The sequence below is a fragment of the Odocoileus virginianus genome, chromosome 21, assembly GCF_023699985.2.
Source record: "Odocoileus virginianus isolate 20LAN1187 ecotype Illinois chromosome 21, Ovbor_1.2, whole genome shotgun sequence".
Taxonomy (NCBI): domain Eukaryota; kingdom Metazoa; phylum Chordata; class Mammalia; order Artiodactyla; family Cervidae; genus Odocoileus; species Odocoileus virginianus.
In genome coordinates, this window is record NC_069694.1 from 20183341 (window position 1) to 20204797 (window position 21457).

A 21457-nucleotide genomic window follows, 5' to 3' on the forward strand; every position below is an offset into this window, starting at 1 on the left:
TTTTAAAATCTATAAATTGCTCTCATAGTTCCATGTAAAATGAGATAACTAGGTAAGTCACAACCATGGCAGAATAGAAATATGAGTTAACAACGAGTTATCAAAAGGAAAAATTCACACTGAGGAAACAAAATGTAAAGAAAGTTTGATTATTTTTTCTAGGGCCTGCCTTAAGGTTTCAGTTTAGACATATTCAGGTGAAAATATAAAATTAAAATACAGTCTCAACTGTCACATCTTGTGGAAAACAGGAGAGTAGCTCCATACGAACGCTTAGATGGAGTTTCTACAGCTTCTAAAGCCACATTTTAAAGGAGAGCAGATCAATCCACAGTATGCAACCTGCTTACCAGACTTATAAAAACAAACATTCAGGCTGAGAGTTGATATCTACAAAGCCTCAAGGCATGTCAGTAGGAGCAGCAGGATCGAAAACTCAGAAAATAGTTATAGAAACTCAAAAGACAAAAACTCCAAGAACAAAATACCACATTTAAACTCTACTGCTATCCCCCGATCAAATAAACAAACAAAAACTCAGAAGGAAAAATTATTTCTGGATATCTTTGTCAATAAGTGACCCCAACAAGTTCTGTCCTTTTCTGAGAGGAAACTTGAAGTCTTATGGAAATGCTCTTGTCTTTCGTCACTGAACAGGGACTTATTCAGCTGTGTAATTGGCAGGTGCCCTTTAGCCAGCTGAGGCCACTGGGGGTTTGTTTATTGTATTGTAGAGCAGCGCAATAAATCAGAGGTCACGGTCAATGACGTTTGCATCAAAAGGTGACATTCAAGGCCATGCCGTATGAAATGTGAAACCACAGCTCACTGGGGCTCCTCTCTGCCTGTTCTCATTTTTCTGGAGAGTTTTCTAAACCCCACACTGAAGTGAGCAGCTTTTCCGTTGTTCTCTTCACACCTGGCCCTAGTGTGTGAAAACTGCCAGTCTCAGAGAGAAATAGCTTGGACTGCAGAGAGCCTTGGGACTTGGGCATCTGCTCCAGACCTGGCATCTCTGGGGTAGCATGAAGTCCTTAACACATTTTGGGCATTCTCTTATACATATTTCTCTCCTCTAACAAGCTTTTTGCTAAAATTTAGAAAGTTAGCACCCCACTCTAGAAGCAAGGAAATGATGATTCTGCCTTTGCACTTGTTTTATCCCCTTAAGGCTCATGAACAAATAAACTCTGGCTCACAGCATCTTCCATCATGAAAAAATGGTGCCACCATACTGTGACCCACCCACGAATATAGTCCCTTCCTATCTTCTGGCTCAGATTAAGCCTCATCCTCTGGTGCTTTATTTAGGACCAGGGAGGAAATAGGTGAAGAAGGATGGAAGTTGGAAAGTCAAGTCTGAGATTCATGGTACCGGTGTTGCATCCTCACACGAGGTTGAGGAAGAAGCATATTTTCTCAGTGCCTTGTTTTCCTCTTAGCTCAGGGTCTTAGGAAAGAGTAAATTCTTCAGGTAGATGTCTCACCTTGTTCTTCCCAGGGAGAGGAAGGTATGATTACCATCCTGTTCCTCAGCGCAGGGGTGTAATTAACACCACAAAGCAACCCCTGGCTGGTTTCAGCTCTCCAGATTAATCACAGTCCCTCCATAACCCTCTGCTTCAAATCTATTTTTAACCACCTCCAAAATCCCTGTTACCTACTCATGATTCCCCATGTTAGGTGGATAATTCACTAAATTCCTTAGAGGGAGTGAATTTTGCATTCTAATTGTCCCGTTAGCTTCCCTATTTCAGGGCTGATGAAAATGCAAAGAGAAATAATGCATTAATGTGCAGTTTCTCTCCCCATAGGATCAGCATCATGTATAATTTATTTCCTGCAAGTGCTATAAATAGCTATGTAAAAATCTGTTGATTCCAGTGGGAGCAAGGCCTAAATTGTAAGAGTCCTACTGACATCATGAACTTAATCCGATGTGAATGGAAGTGGCTGGGCTTTTTGCAGAGAAGGCCATTAATACTTTAACACTAGTAAATTGATGTCATATCAATATGTGGATTGTTGGAGATCTTTCGGCAATGAATGTGCTTTTGCTGTCTGTGACAAGTAATGTAAGAGGGGGATGGGGGAAGATGTTTAAATTCCCCAGGTCCCCTCCCCCATTCACACAAGCACACATTCATCAATCATATTGTTTCACCCGTTTCTTCCCCTTTTTCTTCTCTTCTTTCTTCCTCCTCTTCCTCCTCCCCTTTTTGGTCATTGAAGAGGGAGAAGGAGTCTCCTATTAAGAATTAGACCTATGAAACTTCCCTGGCGGTCCAGTGGTTAAGATTTTGCCTTCCAGTGCAGGGGGTGTGGGTTCAATCCCTGGTAGGAGGTTAAAATACCACACACCTCGAGGCCAAAAGATGTAAAACAGAAGCAGTATTGTAAAAAATTCAATAAAGATTTTTAAAATGGTCCACATTAAAAAAAAAAAAACTTTAAAAATAAGAATTAGATTTATAATTCAAATGATTTAGGAGTCTCTGCTTTGCCAGATAGCTAGGATATAGAAAATATTGTGAAACCAATGTTTTGGGGGAAATCAATGGAAATAGGGCCATGAGAGGCTAGATTTGTAGAATGCTCTCTATTTTTGGCAGCTCTCTTTCTGGAATTTTTTTAAATAAAAAAATGTAAACTTTTGGGTCTGTGCTTTGGACCGTCTGCATGTTTAAGCTCATGAGTGCTCATGTTGCTGGGGATTCAGTGTAGGCAGAAGTCTTTGCATACAAGGAGCTGGGGTTACAGCCATCGGGAGTGTTTGTAACCTTGGGCACACTTGGATGAGAAAAGGCAAGCGGAGGTGCTAGAGGAGGTGATAGCCGTCTTGACCGTAATTCAAAGAACCCGGCTGTACTCTTCTACCTCCAAGAAAGGGAGCAGACCGTGGCTGCTCCTGTTCCTTTTCCCATTGACCAGCCTGTGACCAGGGAAACCTCTTGCAGCCCCCAGAGCACTTTCTGACTTTTACACTGGGACAACCAGGGCCCACTGGAATGAATCAGGCGAGTTTTCCAATTTTTAGTCTTTGACCAAGCAACGCTGGTATTTGAGGGTTCTTGAGAGAGGAGACGGAGAAGGCAATGGCACCCCGCTCCAGTACTCTTGCCTGGAAAATCCCATGGACGGAGGAGCCTGGTAGGCTGCGGTCCATGGGGTCGAGAAGAGTCGGACACGACTGAGCGACTTCACTTTCACTTTTCACTTTCATGCATTGGAGAAGGAAATGGCAACCCACTCCAGTGTTCTTGCCTGGAGAATCCCAGGGACGCAGAGCCTGGTGGGCTGCCCTCTGTGGGGTCGCACAGAGTCAGACACGACTGAAGCGACTTAGCAGCAGCAGCAGAGAGAGGAGAGGGAACCTGGAGCCATGCTGACTCTTCCCTAAGTCTTCACACGGGCAGCTTCTCACTGTCGTTGTGACGTGCGTAAAACTCCTGAGTGCAGCCAAGCCTGGGTGCTCACACTTTCCGGCTCTCTCCTGTTGGGTCTCTGCAGCACCCTTGTGAGATAGAAGTGGCTCTCACTTTATTCCTGGGGAATCTGAAGCTCTTCCTTGAGTTCCTGGAGCAGTAGGTGCAGGCGGGTTAGGAGCCCATCTGTCCCACCTGCCTTGGTGCTGCTGAATGTTTCAGAAGGGGTTACCTCCTCCATTCCTGCTGCCTGTCCCCACCGATCCTCGGCCACCTTTTGCTGTCAGAGGCAGAGGCAGCCTTCTCTCTGCTTCTCCCCCTTCTCTCTACACCTGCAAATATCCTTCATTCAGGCCCATCCTCTCCCCCGACATCTTCAGAGTGGGCCGGGCTGAGGTCAGCCCTCCCACACTCGCGAAGTCATTAGCTCCTGTCCACTTGCAATGAAAGGGGCCCCTCCAAAAAGGTGACACATATGAACACACACCACATGTAAAGCACCATTCTACATGAGTATGAATCATAATAAACAATGAGGAAACTGAGGCAGGGAGAGGTTGGGTAACTTCCCCGAGGTCACTCGGCAAAAAAACAGAGTCATAACTTTTGGCATTTTATCTTAGATGCCATTACAATGGACACTTTCCCCGAGAGATAGCCCAGCAGTGGCCAGAACAGTGGAGGGGACTGCCTCGTGTGTGCTGAGTCTGAGGTCAGCATGTCCACTGCCTTGCCCAATCTGTCCCTGCCACTGCGCTTGAGAGGCAGGGATCATTGTCCCCATACTGCAGATAAATAAACTGAGGCCTTGTAAAGGCAAGTGCACAGCCTGGGAATCCAAAGGCAGAAGGTGGTTTCAGGTGGTTTGGCTGCAGGCGCAGTGCTCTTTCCAGTGCCTCACTGCCCTGACTCCTCAGCCCCACCGTCTCCCGCCCCTGACTGGCGTTGCTCGTCGCACCCCTGTCCACGCTTCCCCCCTCAACAATGGGTCAGCTGCTCTGCCACTTATCTGCCTCTGGTCCTTTTGCACTGGCCTCCCTTAGTTATTACCTGGTGTCTGCCCTTTTAATGCCTTTCTCATTTGGCATCATTGTGAGGCTTCTGAGTCAGTTATTTCTTGAATGGTGGCTGTGAGCTTGTGTCATGGGGACCCAGGCCCTTTCTTAGGAAACTCTTCAGGAGACACATCATGCCGGTTGTGTGTCAGTGGCCAAGAGCACACCCTCTCTGAGCTTCAGCTTCTGGAGCTAAGATTCCTCGAATTTTCCAAATCTGACCCTGACATCATTATAAGTTGGTAGGTTTAGTTGCTAAGTCATGTCCGACTCTTGCAACCCCATGGACTGTAGCCCACCAGGCTCCTCTGTCCATGGGATTTCCCAGGTGAGAATACTGGAGTGGGTCGCCATTTCCTTTTCCAGGGGATCTTTCTTACCCAGGAATTGAACTCAGGTCTCCCCTTGCAGGCAGACTCTTTACTGATTGAGCTACCAGGATGCTACAAAATTGGAGATTCAATCACCGTGAATAATCACATGTGAACAATAGGGCCTGATTGTGAGTCCAGTGAGTTAGGACTGGTCCTGTGGATTGGACCCATCAGAACAGCTTTGCAGAGGAGATGGGACTTCAGCTGGCATGGAGAAGGATTGAGAGGGGAAGAGGTGGGCAAAGCCAAGCTTTTCTCATAGGAATGACTTTCCTAAACCAGACATCCACCCTCATTTTATTCTGGGCGCCCTTAGCCTGCCAAGAAGCAGTGAACCCTAAAATATTTCTGGCCAGAGAAATAAACTCTTATGAATGCTTTGGGTTTTTTTAAAATTCTTTTTTTCTTCACTAGTGCTCTGGCTACCCCACACACTAACTATTCTTGCATCCAATGGCATGTTAACCCTCTTTCTTGGTGGAACTGTACATTCCTACCAAGATTTCACACAGTGAGCCACTGTAGCTCAGGGAAGTGATACAGATGACGGGTGTTGACTTACCACTATACGGAGGAGCAGAGCGTGTGCTCAAATAGGACGGCTTCTATGCTGCTGGAAAATTGAACAGATCTCCTGCAACTGCTCTCTGAGCTGCAGAGCGTTGCCCAGGTCCCAGGTACCACCATACTTAGCACTGCTATGAGGCTAGTGACCAGTAAACACTTAGGTTAACTCTCCCAAACTGTGGGCTTTATAAACCTCCAAGACCTAGTCAGAGAATTCAGTTTGGTTTCCAAAAGTGCCCTTTTGGGAGTTAACTTTCACTTTTCTTTACTACTGGGACTATTCTGAGTGAGCTAAAAATACAGCATCTCCCAAAGGAATTTAACCACAGCATCCCTCCTTCACAGAGTAAATTTCATGGTAATTTCAGGAATGTTACTCTGCAGCATCCTTGCTGTCCCGTCTTTCTGAAAGCCAGGTCTCACCAAATTTGTTTAAAACTTTGAGATACTCTAGCCAAACTCGTGAGCTATTTATCTCAAGGAAGCTGTATAAGAAGCTGTGCGTTCAATCTGCTAATCCCGTGCAAGCCAGAACCCTCTGGAATCTCTCAGACTGAAACATGCTGGGATGTGTGTTGTTCTCTCCCACCCTCCACCCTCCCCAGTCTTCTTTGGAATCAATGAGAGTAAAGATAGAAGGGGTGGGGGTAGTGGCCCGTAATTCTCACAAGAGATCTCATGGAGACTTTCTTTTTAAACACGCTTTCCCAGATTTTGTTGTTCATCAGACTCTGCCCTACCAGTCCGTTTCAGTGGATACGTTCAACTCCAAGAATGACGTGTACGTGGCCATCGCTCAGCCTAGCATGGAGAACTGCATGGTGCTGGAATGGGACCACATCGAAATGAATTTCCGGAGCTATGACAACATTACAGGTGTGTTGTGGCTTTGACTGGATGTACTGACCTCATTCCAGAGTAGTCTAGAACCCGGGAGAGAAGAAATGTTCTTTGTCGTCCTGAGAGGGAGCTTGGCTCTCTGGCTTGGTTTGATTTGGGAACAATTTCCAGCCCACCCGCTTCTCTCCAATTTTTTCTGGATGTGGTCAGTTATGCAAACAGAAAGCGCAGGTGGTGATTCTACTTACTGTTGGTGATCCTTTTGGAAAGGGAGAGGGTGATGGGGGGCCTGTGGTGGGAAGCACTTTCCTGAAATGGGGAGAAATCACTTCTAGAATCCCTTGATCTTGAACAGTCATGACAGCCTGAGACTGCACCAGCTTTTTAGCAGCTATGTGCATCCTTCGACTTTTGTGATGCTGGTAACTAGAATGCTAACATATACACACATGCACATGCACATTCTCATGCACACATGTATGGACACACGCACACACACACACACACACACACACACACTCTATAGCTGTTTGTATTGCCCCTGGCCAGGCCCTGGTGATCACTGCTTCGTTTTAGTGTGTGCGTGCTAAGTTGCTTCAGTTGTGTCCAACTGTTTGTTACTCTATGGACTGTAGCATTCCAGGCTCCACAGTCCATGGGATTCTCCAGGCAAGAATACTGGAGTGGGATGCCATGCCCTCCTCCAGGGGATCTTCCTAACCCAGAGATCAAACCCAGAGATCTTTTATGTCTCCTGCCTTAGCAGGTGAATTCACCTGGGAAGCCCTTCCTTTTAGTAAATACATACAAAATAAGCATAAATGGCTTCCTAAATTCAAACCTTTCGGATAATACTTGGTGGTTCATTCGGTGCTGTCATTGAATCCCACTGTCTTAGAGCTAATAAAGATGGACCATCTACTTGCTTTTTAAATAAGTGGATAAAGTCAAAATAATCTTTCAAAGACTTTTTTTACTGAAATGCAACCTGATCATAATACTGACTTGACCAACAGCACCATTGACTGTGGCCCCATGTGAGGGTTTCCTTCCATGATTCCTGGTCTGATTGCAGCAGCATCTTGCTGCTGCAGAGAGGGCATGTCCAGGTAGCATTTCAGGGTCCAGAGGCTCCTAGGAACCTCTCAGGCCCAAGGTGGCCTTGCCACAGGTGCAGAGATGCAGGGAGAGAGCCGCTCACCACTGGAGGCAGAGCTGCTAATGAACCTGACCTGGCGAGAGCTCTGTGAGACGCACATCTCGATGCTCCAAAATGCCACCTGGCTGGTGCTGAGCCTCCATTCCTGGGGAGCAGCCTTACTTGTTCCAGGTGCAGACTCAGCACCGGTGAGTGCTGCGGTTCACGATGGAGGGAAGCCCAGGCCTCCAGACCCAAAGCCAGTCCATGTTAGAGGAGAAAGGAGGGCGAGAGAGGGGCTCGCTTTGCTGCCTGCAAGGCTTTTGGCTTGTGTCTTTTCTCTGACCTGGAGGATCAGTGAGGGCTGAATGAACCAGCCCCTCTGCCTTCTCTCCTGCCTCCCGCCTGAGGAAGTAGGAGCAGATGGAGTCGTGCCCTCAAGCAAGGAGTTCTGATGCCAGTGCTTCATGCTGGCACTGGCTGTGGGCTTACAGGGATCCAGGCGCTGGTTAGTCTCACTGGAACTCACAATAGCTGTTTGAGGCGTTACTGCAGGTCCCCTGCAGTAACAAGCAGAGAGACAACAAGAGGACAAGCACCGTTCGTTCAAAAGAGAGGAGGTGTATAAAGTATAAAGAGCTCAAGTTTTGAAAATCTATGAATGTGGGTTCTACTCCTGACTCTGCTATGTGCTAGGAAGTAGCCGTGGCCGCTGAGCCTCAGTTTTCTCATCTGTGAAGTAGGCAGGAGATTTGCCTCACGTGGATGTGAGGACTGATAAGTGCCAGGCACAGTGCAGGCAGTTCTTAATGCCGACTTCCTTCTCACCTTTATGAATGGAGAGATGGAGGCTCGGGCATGTTGAACCACTCCAAGGCAGAGCCCAGGGTTCGTCACTGCTCATCCCACCCTTTCCCTCTCCCATTTGGCCTTGGTAGGAAGCAACAACACTGCCCTCCACTTGCCCTTCGTACATACTGCATAGGTCACACCATCAGGTTCTTCAAGCCATTCGTTCATTCATTTGTTCACTTAAAGATTTCTTAAGCACTTACTCTGAGCCAAGCCCAGTCTAGGTGCTGGGGCCATAGCAGTGAGTAAGTCACAGGAAAACCTCCACCCTCAAGGAGTTTGTATTATAATGGTGGAGAGAGAAAGAGACAAAAAAAGGCAAATAATTGTCATACATACAAAACATTAGATGGCAGCATGCTAAGAGGGGAAAAGGTTGCAGGGAGGAAAGATACGAAGTGCTAGGTGTGGAAGGATTGAAATGTTACATAGAGTGTCTGGTAGAGGCTTCATTTAGGAGGTGTCTGAATAAAACCTGTGGGACATGAGGGCTTGATGCACATGGACAGCAGGGGTAGGGGGAGGTGGAGAACATTTCAGACAGAAGGAAGAGCAATTGCAAATGCCCAGAGGCAGGAGGGTATTTTTCCTGTTGGATGAACATGCAGCTGGCTGGTTTGGCTTGGACAGAGTGGTCCAGGCCGTTGCAGGGGACAAGGTCAGAGAGGTTGAAGGGCTGCTCCTGAGGGCCTTGCAGGTCCTGCCAAGGACTTGGGTTTTTACCCAAGTCATGGAGGATTTTGTGCAGCCATCAGCCAGTCTCCACGGAAGATTTGGGTGCCTGCTACAGAATGCTAGGCTGTGTCCAGCTGCTGGGTGGAGAGTAGTCTGTGTGTGGGGAGGGGGACAAAAGTGGAATCGGAGAAAGTAGTTGAAACGCTGTTGCAAGGATTCAGGCAAGTGACCTGGCAGAGACGGCAGAGCTGGTGGGTGGGAAGTGGTGAGGGCAGAGTGGGTGAGGCTAGAGCCAGGACTGGAGCTTGCTGGATTCCGGGGACTCCTTGGCCTCTCAGGGTCGACGTCTGAATCTTCTGAGAGGTGGCAGCTGGACGCAAAGCCCACGGCAACCCTCCTTACAGCCAAGCCCAAGAAATGAGCTACAACAGCTCATTACGCTTTGTGTTTGTTCATCTTAAGAACGCCAGCATGACAGTTTTTTCAGAAATCTGGCTCTGGATCTTTTTAACTGGTGACTTTGGCTGAGTTTTAACTTCCATGAGCCTCTTTCACCTGTAAAATAGTAATTTCATGAATTCCCATTTCATCTGTAAAATGGTATCATAGTGTTGGGCCCATGGGAATTTAACTGGGTAGCTTATATAACACTTAGCATGGGGCCTGGCATATAGCAAATTCTTAACAATTGGATATCAGTAGTGGATAAAAAATGAACATGTGATTCTCCTTCCTGCTGCCACCACTAGGGAGATCCACCAGCTTCAGATATTTTACTTTTCTTAATTTATGAAAGCACACAGAATTCATACATCAGGGTCCCAACACACTTTTCCAAACACATATTGCCAATTTTCTGTCAATGATTTCTGACCACATCCTACAATTCAGCCACCTCACTTTCTTTTGTTTCTCCCTTTACCTGCATTTCCAGGCTCAAATGCAGCCTCCTACAGGGAGCGTTCCTTGATTACCTTATTGGAATGAGTTATCTGTTCTCTCTGCTCTCTTAATACATGAATTTCCATTAAACACAAATAGCATTCACTGTCACATAATTTTTCACTTAGAGGAAGGCAGCTCATATTTATGTGCTCAGTGATTCATAAATCGTTTCTTACCTCAATCACACAGCCTCGTAGTGTGTAGTTATTGTCTGTATTTTATAGTGAAAAAAACAACAACAGGAAGCAGCTCTCCTTCCCCCATAGACCCTAACTCTTTGACTTCAGTAAAAATATCTCTACAACTTTCATAAGTGTAAGAATGCCAGGACCAGCAGGCAATGGCCTGAGGGAGGCAGGGGAGAAGGGTGGTTACAGAAGCAAGAGGGTCAGTCGCTCTTTGGAGGAAGGAGTGTGACTCACTAGAATTCAGCCTGGTGTGGAGGAAAGCTCTGTAGCTCACACAAGCTGGGCATACGACAAGTGGGTGAGCCAGGGCACAGCCCTGAACCACTTGCCTTGAACCAGACCGAGGCAAATGTGGACCGTTCACCCCTCTCAGGGCCGTGCATGCCTCATTTATCATCTTGTTTGATCACAGGGTGATTCCAGAGTTAGCAAGGGCTGGGCAGCCTTTTCTCCTTTCTTGCCTGGCAAGTCTGGGGCTCCAAGGAATGGGAGGGACACATGCTTCCTCCTCCATGGCCCTGCTGAGCATCATGCAAAAGGGACATCTGTCTTCTAGTAGGTGAGGGAGACCCAGGGTCATGACCCCCACCCCCGGCTTTGCTCCTTATCTCTTCTTCTTCTTTCTACATATCTTCTCACCTCTCCTGTTTTGGGTTAATTTCGTTTGCCTTTTGATTTCTGCCCACTAAATATGTTGCAGCATCTCTCCTCCTAGATTAAAATACACACCCACACACATGATTTCTGCTGCTGTTGAAACTACACTAGCTACGTCATATGCTACCCCTGACAGAGGTATGGAGCATCTCCAAGAAAGGAATTCTTTCTGTCTCACGGGGCCCCTCTGCTGAGACCAGCAGAGCAGGGACCTCTGTAGCCAAGGCCTCAGGGGGACAAGGAGCATGCACCTCAATTAGTGTTGGCAGGTGGGAGTCAGAACATTTCTGAGAAGCGGTTTAGTAGTTTAAACTCAGAAGTCTTAAAAATGTGCACAACGTCTGCTCTGCAATCTCTCCACTGCCAGATGGTCTTCAAAAACAGATTTCCCTACAGGGAAACGTAGTATTTACAATCATGAAAAACTGGAAATAACTGCAGTGTCCAACAGTAGGGAATTAGTTAAGTAAAATGTGGTGTCTCCATGCAGTGGAATATTAGTGAAGTTGCTCAGTTGTGTCCAACTCTTTGCAACCCCATGGATGGTAGCCTACCAGGCTCCGCTGTCCATGGGATTTTCCAGGCAAGAATACTGGAGTGGGTTGCCATTTCCTTCTCCAGGGGATCTTCCCAACCCAGGGATCGAACCCAGGTCTCCTGCATTGCAGACAGACGCTTTACCCTCTGATGTAGTGTTAAAATTTAAGTTGTAGAAAATGCAATAATGTGGGAAAATGTTCACAACATAATGGTCAGGGGGAAAAGTAACCTATAAAAAGTCCGTGTATACTGTAAGTGCATATCTATTTTTTTCCCATTTCTTTTCTTTTTTAATTTATTTTTTTATTGAAGTATAATTGATGTACAGGATTTTGTTGTTTTCTGTCAAACCTTAACATGAATCAGCCATAGGTATAGATATAGCCCCTCCCTCTTGAAGTTCCCTCCCATTTCCCGCCACAACACACCCCTCTAGGGTGATACAGAGCCCCTGTTTGATTTTCCTGAGCCATGCAGCAAATTCTCATTGGCTGTCTATTTTACACATGATAATGTAAGTTTCTAGGTTACTCTTGCCCAAGTCTATTTTTAAAAAGCACCTTTGAGTATGTGCAGAGATTGGCAATTAAAAAACTATATCAAGATATTAAGTGTTATTTCAGCATTTTCAGTTCAAGTGATTTTTTTTTAAATTTCCTTCTTTGTGCTTTTTGGTACATTGGTGGTGGAGTGTAGACTGGAATGAGACTCCCTGGATTTGAGTCTCAGACTCTACCACATTGTATAATAGCTGTGTGACCTTATATAAGTTACTGAACTTCTCTATGCCTTGATAAAATGAGGATCATGGTGATGGTAATAAGAGTACCAGCTTCATAAGACTGTGGTAAGGATTCAGTAGGTATATACTAAGTATATAATAAGCATGTAAAGGACTTAGAATAGTGCCTTTATAAGTGTTACCTATTATTATTTTCAAAATTTGCTTTAATGAACTTTAAAAAGTTAGTTTTCAACAAAGGAAAGGGACCAGGTTCTTGCAGGGAAGCCAAAGCAATGGAAGAGAAAAGTAAATACCACCCTATGAATCAGTCACCATGTTCCCCCAAAGTTAATACTAAGAGTAGAAATTGGGTAATTATCCTTGTAATTTACAGACAAAATTCACTTTGGTCCAAATTGCCTAGGAAATAAGGGGAAAGAAACAACTTTTAATTGAATGACCTAGATGGAGGGTCAGTACTGTTTGAGATGTGGGTGGTGCTATTGTTCTCTGGCTGGAATGGGAAGACTTTGGGGGAGACTCTGGGTGCAGACTGGGAGAGGATGGTGGGAGCTGACCCAGACAGAGGAGTCATGACTGAAAAGGTTCCTCTTTTCCTGCAAAGTTCTGGTTTGGTGCTGCCAGAGTTGGATCATTCAGATAGTGGCTCATCAGCAGGTATTCCTGCAGCACCTGCTCTGGGCAGTCGCTATAAAGTCGCCTCTAAGTCCTGATTCCTAGCGTTTTAACCCTCAAGAGAAGAAACCCATTTAATTGCTTCATTCTGACTCGTGGAGCTAGGAATAGCATGCAGACAATTTGTGTCTTAGTGAATTTCCTGAATTATGTACCTACCTCTAAAGACACCAGAGGCCAAGGTGACCAACACTTACCTATTTCTACGAAGATATATCTAAACTATTTTTGTAATTGTGGGAAAATATCCATGACATAAAATTTACCATCTTAACTATGTTTGTGTGCTGTCCAAGGCATGCATCGACCCCCAGAATTCATCTTGAAAAACTGAACCCTGTGCCTATTAAACCGTAACTCCTCTTTCTCTCCTGCTCTCAGGCCCTGGGTACCACCCTTCCGCTTTCTCTGTCTACTGACTCCTTTAGGGACCTCACATGAGTGGAATCAGGCACTATTTGCCTTTTTGTGACCACTTACATCAGTTAGCCTAACGTCTTCAACATTCATCCATGACGCCGCATGTGTCAGAATTTTCTTCCTTTTTAAGGTGGTACAGTATTCCATGATGTGTATATACCACACTTTGTTTATCTATTCATCCATCAATGGACACTTGGATTGTTTCCACCTTTTCACTATTGTGAATGATGCTTCTGTGAACATGGTGTTCCTCAAGACCCTGCTTTCAATTCTTTGGGTTTAAACCCAGAAGTGGAATTCCTGGATCATATGGTAATTCTTTTAAGATTTCTGAAAACTGCCATACTTTTTTCCACAATGGCCACATGTTCACAAGAGTACCAGTTTCAGCATAGATGAGCATTTTTTTTAAATTTACCTAAAGACTTTATTAGTTACCAATTTTTAAATACCAGTTAGATTTACATAATTATTTATCCTTTTCATCCTCTTTATTAAACTCAAAATATTCTGATTAATATGTTATTATTTAATACAGTTGATTTACCTTAAGAAACTCTTGTTTTATATAGTTTAGATTTACATAAATATTTACTCTCTTCATTGTTGTTTGTTATTTCTTTTTTTTTTAATTGAACTATAGTTGGTTTACAATATTGTGTTAGTTTCAGGTATAAAGCAAAGTGATTCCATTTTATATACATATGCATATATTTCAGTTTATTTTCCATTATAGATTATTATAAGACAGTGACCATAGTTCCTTCTGCTATACAGTAGGTCTATTTCATATACAGTAGTGTGTACCTGATAACCCCATACTCCTAATTTATCCCTCCCCACTTTCTCCTTTGGTAACCGTAAGTTTGCTGCCTGTGTTTCTTCTGTTTCTGTTTTGTAAATAAGTTTACTCGTACTATTTTTAGACTCAGGTGGAAGTGGTGTCATAGAACATCTGTCCTCCTCTGACTCTGGGCAGGAGTGTCTGGCAGTGGCGGTCCTAACCCCCCTCTCTCCTCTCCTGGGGCACAGGTCAGTCCATCGTGGGCTGCAAGGCCATCCTCATCGACGAGCAGGTCTTTGTGGTGGTGGCCCAGCTCTTCGGCGGCTCTCACATTTACAGATACGACGAGAGCTGGACCAAGTTTGTCAAATTCCAAGACATAGAGGTCTCTCGCATTTCCAAGCCCAACGACATCGAGCTGTTTCAGATCGAGGACGAGACGTTCTTCGTCATCGCCGACAGCTCCAAAGCCGGCCTGTCCACCGTGTACAAATGGAACAGCAAAGGATTCTACTCGTACCAGTCCCTGCATGAGTGGTTCAGGGACACGGATGCTGAGTTTGTGGACATAGACGGGAAGTCACACCTGATCCTGTCCAGCCGCTCCCAGGTCCCCATCATCCTCCAGTGGAATAAGAGTTCCAAGAAGTTTGTCCCCCACAGTGACATCCCCAACATGGAGGATGTGCTGGCTGTAAAGAGCTTCCGGATGCAGAACGCCCTCTACCTCTCCCTCACGCGCTTCATCGGGGACTCCAGGGTCATGAGATGGAACAGCAAGCAGTTCGTGGAGATCCAGGCTCTGCCCTCCCGGGGGGCCATGACCCTGCAGCCCTTTTCTTTTAAAGAGAATCACTACCTGGCCCTGGGGAGCGACTACACGTTCTCCCAGATATACCAGTGGGATAAAGAGAAGCAGTTCTTCAAAAAATTTAAGGAGATTTATGTGCAGGCGCCTCGTTCCTTCACAGCCGTCTCCACTGACAGGAGAGATTTCTTTTTCGCATCCAGTTTCAAAGGGAAAACAAAGATTTTTGAACACATAGTTGTCGACTTAAGTTTGTGAGGGTATGATTGGTGAAGTTAAAAGACACGTAGCTTTAGCTCTTACATGAAAGAACTGAGGGTGGGGGCGGGGGGAGGAAAGAAGCCAGGTTCACATCTCTGAAACTGAAAATGCATTAGGGAAATAGTTAGAAGTTTGCAAACTTTTAGAACTCATATTTTAATCAGGGATTGCATTTATTGGCTAACTGCATGACACGTTCATTCTCCCACTTAAAAAGACGTCCTAAAGCCTGTAATTACTGAGGAAAGAGTACAGCATTAACTCTTACCATCTAGGGAAGTAATAAGCTTTTTTTTTTCTTTTTAATGAGGAAGGAGAAAACTCGATAAGTTGGGACCGCTCTTATAATGGAATAAAAACAAACAAACAAAAAGACCAAACACACTTTGGGCCCTCCTCATTCCATTGTAGCAGTCTATTGGGTAGGAATGCTTAAAAAAATCAGAGACAGCAGAAAAGAATTGCTGATGATCAGTTTAAAATCTGATAACAACTCAGCAGTGCTATTTTGAGCCTTTCCAGTTTCCTGAATCCCCCCTAATAGCAGAGCCTTGATTATTTCTTTGGTTCCTAAAGATGGATCTTCATCATGGGTGTGTTAACAAAATAAGGTTTAACATTGCTTTCTCTGCTACAAAGAAAGTATTCTGCTGACATACATAGTGGTCCATCACAGGCTGCGGGCTCAGAAGTGAGACGAAGGTGATTCCCGCTCTACTTGTGGTTCAAAGCTGACCCCCACAGTGGCCAGCACAGTCGAGCTCATTTAATGCTCTCCATGACTCATGTGCTTCTCTGGGCCCGTCCTTTGAGTGTGTGGGTAACCTGCAGACAGGCCAACGACTGAGTGGTGCTTTTTATTCTGTCCGAGAGCAATAGAACAGGTATTTTCATCTGATGAGCATCTGGTAGAGTTTTTGAAGTCAGATTTTGTGGAGTCAAAAAGGGTTTTGTACAACTCTCAACATTCTTTGAAACCTAGAGATGAGTCTGTGATGGATGCATGTTTTGCCCTCTGGGCAACTTAGTATGTCAAGTAATTGAAATACTGCCTACCTCCCTGCCTCTCTGCCTACCCCCCTGCTCCTGTTCCAGTCCTGCTTGATCTGTTTGCTGGTACTTCTGCCGCCAGTCCAGTCCTTCTGAAGGTGCTGCTCCATCAAACTACAGAGCCCCGGTATTCATGGTGGCAGTGTCCCTTCCTCTCCCAGCCCATTAGCAGCGGAAACCCACAGCCTCACATGGGGTCATGTGCCGGCAAGGGCTCACCCTGTACAGGCTGGGCTCTGGTGGGTGGGGGTCTCAGGCTGATCCAGAGGGACCAGGTTTGGAGCCAGACACCGTGAATCCCCATCCACACTCAGGGGACACGGTGACCTCTCTGGTCTGGACAGTGTGGGCAGCTCATGGGGTCTGGTTTTGTAGGAGGTCCCAGTGGATAGTCTGCCTGGCTATGGGGTTCTCTTCAGAGTATGTGAAGTGGAAGCTTTCAGGGGTGGTTCTCCAGCCAGTTCTCTTCTGGCTGCGAAAGTAGCACACTCATCTTCTACTGTATTGCTGTTTTTTAATGATTGTTTGCCAAGTCATGAGTAGGTAGATGTTTTGTCACAAATATGAATGTGTTTGTTGTTTCCAAACTTTGAGCAATGCAGATCGAGGCAATAAATAGCACTTAGAGAACGATGCCCAGGGTCACAGCAGCTCTCTTGGGGACGTTCTGGGACTGCAGGCTCAGGGCTTCCAGCCCAGCTCACCCACACACAGTAGCGTTGCTGCTCCAAACTTTCCTACTAAACATGAGTGAACAGGGGAAAAAGTGGCTTGTTTTCATTTTTAAGCACAAATCATTCTTCTGTGTTTTTGCCTTCCTGGTTTATTTGAATTGACTACAAATATCAGATCCTCAGGCTCTCTAGGTGGCTCAGTGGTAAAGAATCTGCCTGCCAATGCAGGAGATATGGGTTCAATCCCTGGGTCAGGAAGACCCCTGGAGGAGGAAATGGCAACCCACTCCAGTATTCTTGCCTGGAGAATCCCATGGACGGGGAGCCCGGCGGGCTACAGTCCATGGGGTCGCAAAGAGTTGGACACGACTTAGCAACTAAACAACTACAAACCCAAATCCTCACATCAGAGGCTGCAAGTGGGACCGCTCTGCCTTTCCCCCCAGCTGTCAGGATGGACTGGCTATGCTTTCTGGCACCTGGAATCCCCCAGACGAGCCTGGGAGAAAAGCAGGCACTTGACAAGAAGTGCAGGAGACATGTAGACCGTCCCAGCGTTTGCACCAGGTCAAAGTGATGTTCCTGATTCCAGCTGCTGGTAGAGGAGGCAACGGGGCATCTTCTCCATTGCTGCCTCCTCAGAGCACTGACCACCTTCTCAGCCTTGCCTTTCAGGGTGGAGTTGGGGGCCACCCTCTGCCCTCACCACACTGGGAACCATCGCCTGGAGTCTGGAAAACCCAGGAAGCAAAAGGGATGGGGCTGGGGGTTGGGGGAGACTTGCTGAGTCCAGATGGGACATTGGAGGGTGAAAGGAAAATCTAAAGCAACTGGTAGTGAGGAGGGGTGTGGGGGTGAAAGGGTGGGACACTCATCAGTGGCAATCAGTTTTCCTTTTATAAAAACCGTAGACAAGATGGGAGTCTTCAGTCTACAGAGTCCCTGTGCCGAGGGACGAAGTATTTGTTCTGGCCGACTTACCAAAACAGCATAGATGTTCTTGGCACGAGGCTGTGGAAGCTTTGCTTCATTAATCTTACTGCTCCCTCCAAAGAACCCTAAGAAACAATTCCTGCAAGAAGCTTTCTTCCAGTAATAATGGAAGTAAAAAACCAAAACAAATAGAAAAGCCCCAAACAACAACAACAACAAAAACCCAACGCAGAGAAACATGTGGGCCCCTCCCCTGTGGGGCTGGTCTTAGAAGACGTTGCCCTGGCTTCTCCATGCCTCTCCATCACCCACTGGTGATGATCATCTTCGCAGTTTCTTTCTTCTTTGTAATCTTGGTGTCTAGGCACCCAGATCAAATCCCTCTGTATGACCATGTGGCCAAGCCACACAGCCTTAAAGGGAGAGGACTTGTCCCCAAACTCCATGGGGTCAGGAATAGATCTCTCACAAACACTCTGAAAACAAACCTTAGGTATGAATATCATGGTGTTCTCAGGAACATGATTAACAACTAAAAGCTACAGAACTGCTATTACATGCAAGACCCTTGTAATTCTGCCAGAAGTTACAAATAATTTTCTGTTCTAAGGAGTGTTTTTACCTAGCATAATGGGTGAAAAGGCCACCCTGCATTTGGGGAAAACTTTGTTTTTCCAATACACAATTGTGTTCATCTCAGTTTTTCAGTTTTTGAAGGCATACTGGAGGGCAGATACTATTCTAATTTCAGAGAAAGAAGTAGACACAGACAATCTTAAGTCAATTCCTGCTCAAGATTATCCAGTTGTGAGTGACAAAGCTAGAGCTTTCCTCTGAGCAGCAGACTTTATGTTCTCTTTCTATGACACTGCCATGCCCTCCCAGTAAAGACTTTTTATCCCGATTTTGACTATAGCAGCACCTTGAGATAAAATAAAAAATGCAACAAAATGTGCATAGACAGAGGAAAAATCGTCCTAAACAGACACCATTCAATCAATCGGTCCATTTAATAATTAAACACTACAGAACTGCAGTTATATGCAAGACTCTTTAAAAAATCTGCCAGAAATCACAGATAATTTTCTGTTCTTAGGAGGGTTTTTAGCTAGCATGATAGTTCCTCCCCCCCCCCCACCCCGCCCCTTCCCCTGTTAGCTATGGGGGGGGAGGCGTTAAAGTTAAGACACATATGGTTCTTATCACAATGTCCATAGGATAAACAGGAAGAGTTCCATGAGGGAAATGCCAAAACCTCCAATGCACGAATAATGATGAATTGCTCCCGGGCCATCACCAACCTTTGGGGAGCATGCTGGAAATGGCAGTGTTGCATTTTTCTTCCCCATGGAGTGAGAGGCTGTATATTTTTAGGCAAGAAATCAGCATGGGATGCTGGAGGTTTGGCTGCCAGGAACACTCACAATGGAAATTTCTCCAACCTGGGGTATAATGAAAGAGACATGAAGGTCTGCGGGAGGGGAGTCTTATTTGCATGCCATCCAAAGAAAAGCTCTTTAGCCAGCTTCCTCATTCTTCTGCAGAGGTAACAGCCCCACGATCACAGTTTTGAAAGAGAATTCTTTAATTAGAGTGTGGTGAAAAATTCTGTTAAACTGGATTCTGAAGTGGGCTGCTATAATCTAGGTGCTGATGCAGTGAGCAAAGTGACCCAGAGTTGGGGACACTGGGATAGGCAGAAAGGCAGGGCAGATGGCTATGAAAGAAATGCTTTTGGGAAAGTAGAAATAAACTGGAAGAAAAGGAAAAGTAATAATGGTTTTCTTTGCCTCAGCCAGACAAATGGAGGGTGAAAAGACCAGGCAAATTTAACAGTATCCCAATTATTAAAGAAGGGAACCAGTTGTAATGCTAATTAAAATGAGAGTTATGTTATAAAACTACTTAGCTCTACACTGAGGTACTCTTGTCCCGACACTTCCACTGCTTGTATCAGAATCTGCCTTTTTCTAGTAGGAAACTATGCATTCTCTACCCATCTCTTCAACTTATCAGGAATATATAAGAACTGTGGTAAAATTGGCCAGTATGCCATCTGGCATCATTTTATGGATTTTAAATACATAACTTAAATCAAATAGGAATAGTTTATATGTATATGAAAGCAAATTTTGCAATCTATAATGCAGGCTACCATGGATGAATTTTAAGGCTGAATATACATTTAGCTCTTATTGGCAAATAGACTTACTGAATGATGTGCCTCTTAATTCAACATGTTCTGTAAGCCTATGAATAAAAAGTAGCCCTGCCTAATATGGCTTGGATTTCTGGTCTGCTTGAATCTGGATACGCCCACTTGAGTCAGAGTTGAAGGGCTGCCCACAGTGGGCTCCTGAGGAAGGGTAGTGTGTATCCATTCTCCTGGTGGCTTCCTCCTCTTTGAAATGGAAGAGGGCACAGCAGGGGCCTCTTGCTTCTTCTACTTGCAAACTTAAAAGCCACAAAGAACTTTTACAGCCACACTTCTGCCTTCTGCCGGATCTGCAGAATCATAATCTTGACAGATTGACAAAGAAGTCTAGGGATGTTTGGGTATTTTCTGATTTTGCTGGTGAGAAGGAGATGATGTTACAAGATCCCGCTGGCTGGGTTGAACCACGATCAACTTGAAGGCTTTTGATTTGTTCTCTGCATGTCTGAGACCTAAGTGGGTACCCATTAATCATGCCTTCAAAGTTTGTCCCCTCTACCTATGTCTTTAAGAGCCCCTTGGTTTAATTGAACAAATAAAGGGTCAAAGCCTCCAATCACTATACTGTGTCCCTTGTGTGTTAGATACTTTCATACACTGGGGGGCTTTCTAAAAAGTAGAACAGAGTTCTTGCTCTTGTGGTACTAAGAATCAAGTGAAGAGGAAAAGTCGTAATTGTATTAAACTATAATTACAACCTGGTGGCTCAGAGGTTAAAGCGTCTGCCCGCAATGCCGGAGACCTGGGTTCGATCCCTGGGTTGTAAGGATCCCCTGGAGAAGGAACTGGCAACCCACTCCAGTATTCTTGCTTGGAGAATCCCATGGACAGAGGAGCCTGGTGGGCTACAGTCCACGGGGTCGCAAAGAGTCGGACATGATTGAGCGACTTCACTTTCTTTCACTTTCATAATTACAACACGGAGTCTAGGGAATATTCTGCAATGCAATGTATGACTCATTGTGCAGTGAATGGGACAAGGAGGGATGACAACTAAATTAACTGTTGGTATGGTGTATGCCCTGAATTAGTTTGATATATGACCACACCCAATGGCTCAGCAGGTAAAGAATTTGCCTGCAATGCAGGAGACACAGGAGTTGCAGGTTCAATCCCTGGGTCAGGAAGATCACCTGGAGAAGGAAATGGCAACCCACTCCAGTATTCTTGTCCAGAAAATTCTATGAACAGAGGAGCCTGGCGAGCTACAGTCCAAAGGATTATGAAGAGTTGGACAAGACTGAGCACAGATGGGACCAGATGATGACCACATCTTAAAAAGAAACACGTTTGTCGGCTTCCAGTTCCCATGGATCAGAAGTCCTGGCATTGCTCACCTGGGCCTCTGCTTAGGGTGTCATGAGGCTGCAGTCAAGGTATCAGCCAGACTGCGTTCTTGTATGGAGGCTCATGGGAAGATCTGATTTCAAGCTCATTCAGGTGGTTGGCAGAATTTATTTCCTTGAGCTAATAGGACTGAGAGCCTGTTTTCTTGCTGGCTGTGGTTATGAGAACACTTCCAGCCCCGCAGTTCCATGCCACCAACCTTCACCATAGGTCTCCTCACAGCATGAACCTTTGGCTTCTTCATTGTCATCAAGAATCTTGGACCTGATGTCCTGTCACCTTTGCC

The 21457-nt window shown here is 45.5% G+C and overlaps 1 protein-coding gene across 2 annotated transcripts in view; it reads left to right on the forward strand.

Annotated features, from left to right (window-relative positions):
- The window catches only part of LGI2 (leucine rich repeat LGI family member 2), a 34044-nt gene extending 13658 nt beyond the window's left edge, over positions 1-20386 (forward strand). For both annotated transcript variants that reach the window (XM_020897591.2, XM_070452079.1), the window contains exons 7-8: positions 6133-6297; positions 14132-20386. In XM_020897591.2, the coding sequence (XP_020753250.1) occupies positions 6133-6297; positions 14132-14949 (983 nt within the window). In that variant the 3' untranslated portion in view covers positions 14950-20386. The remainder of the gene's footprint in view (positions 1-6132; positions 6298-14131) is intronic.
- The last annotated feature ends 1071 nt before the right edge of the window (positions 20387-21457 follow it).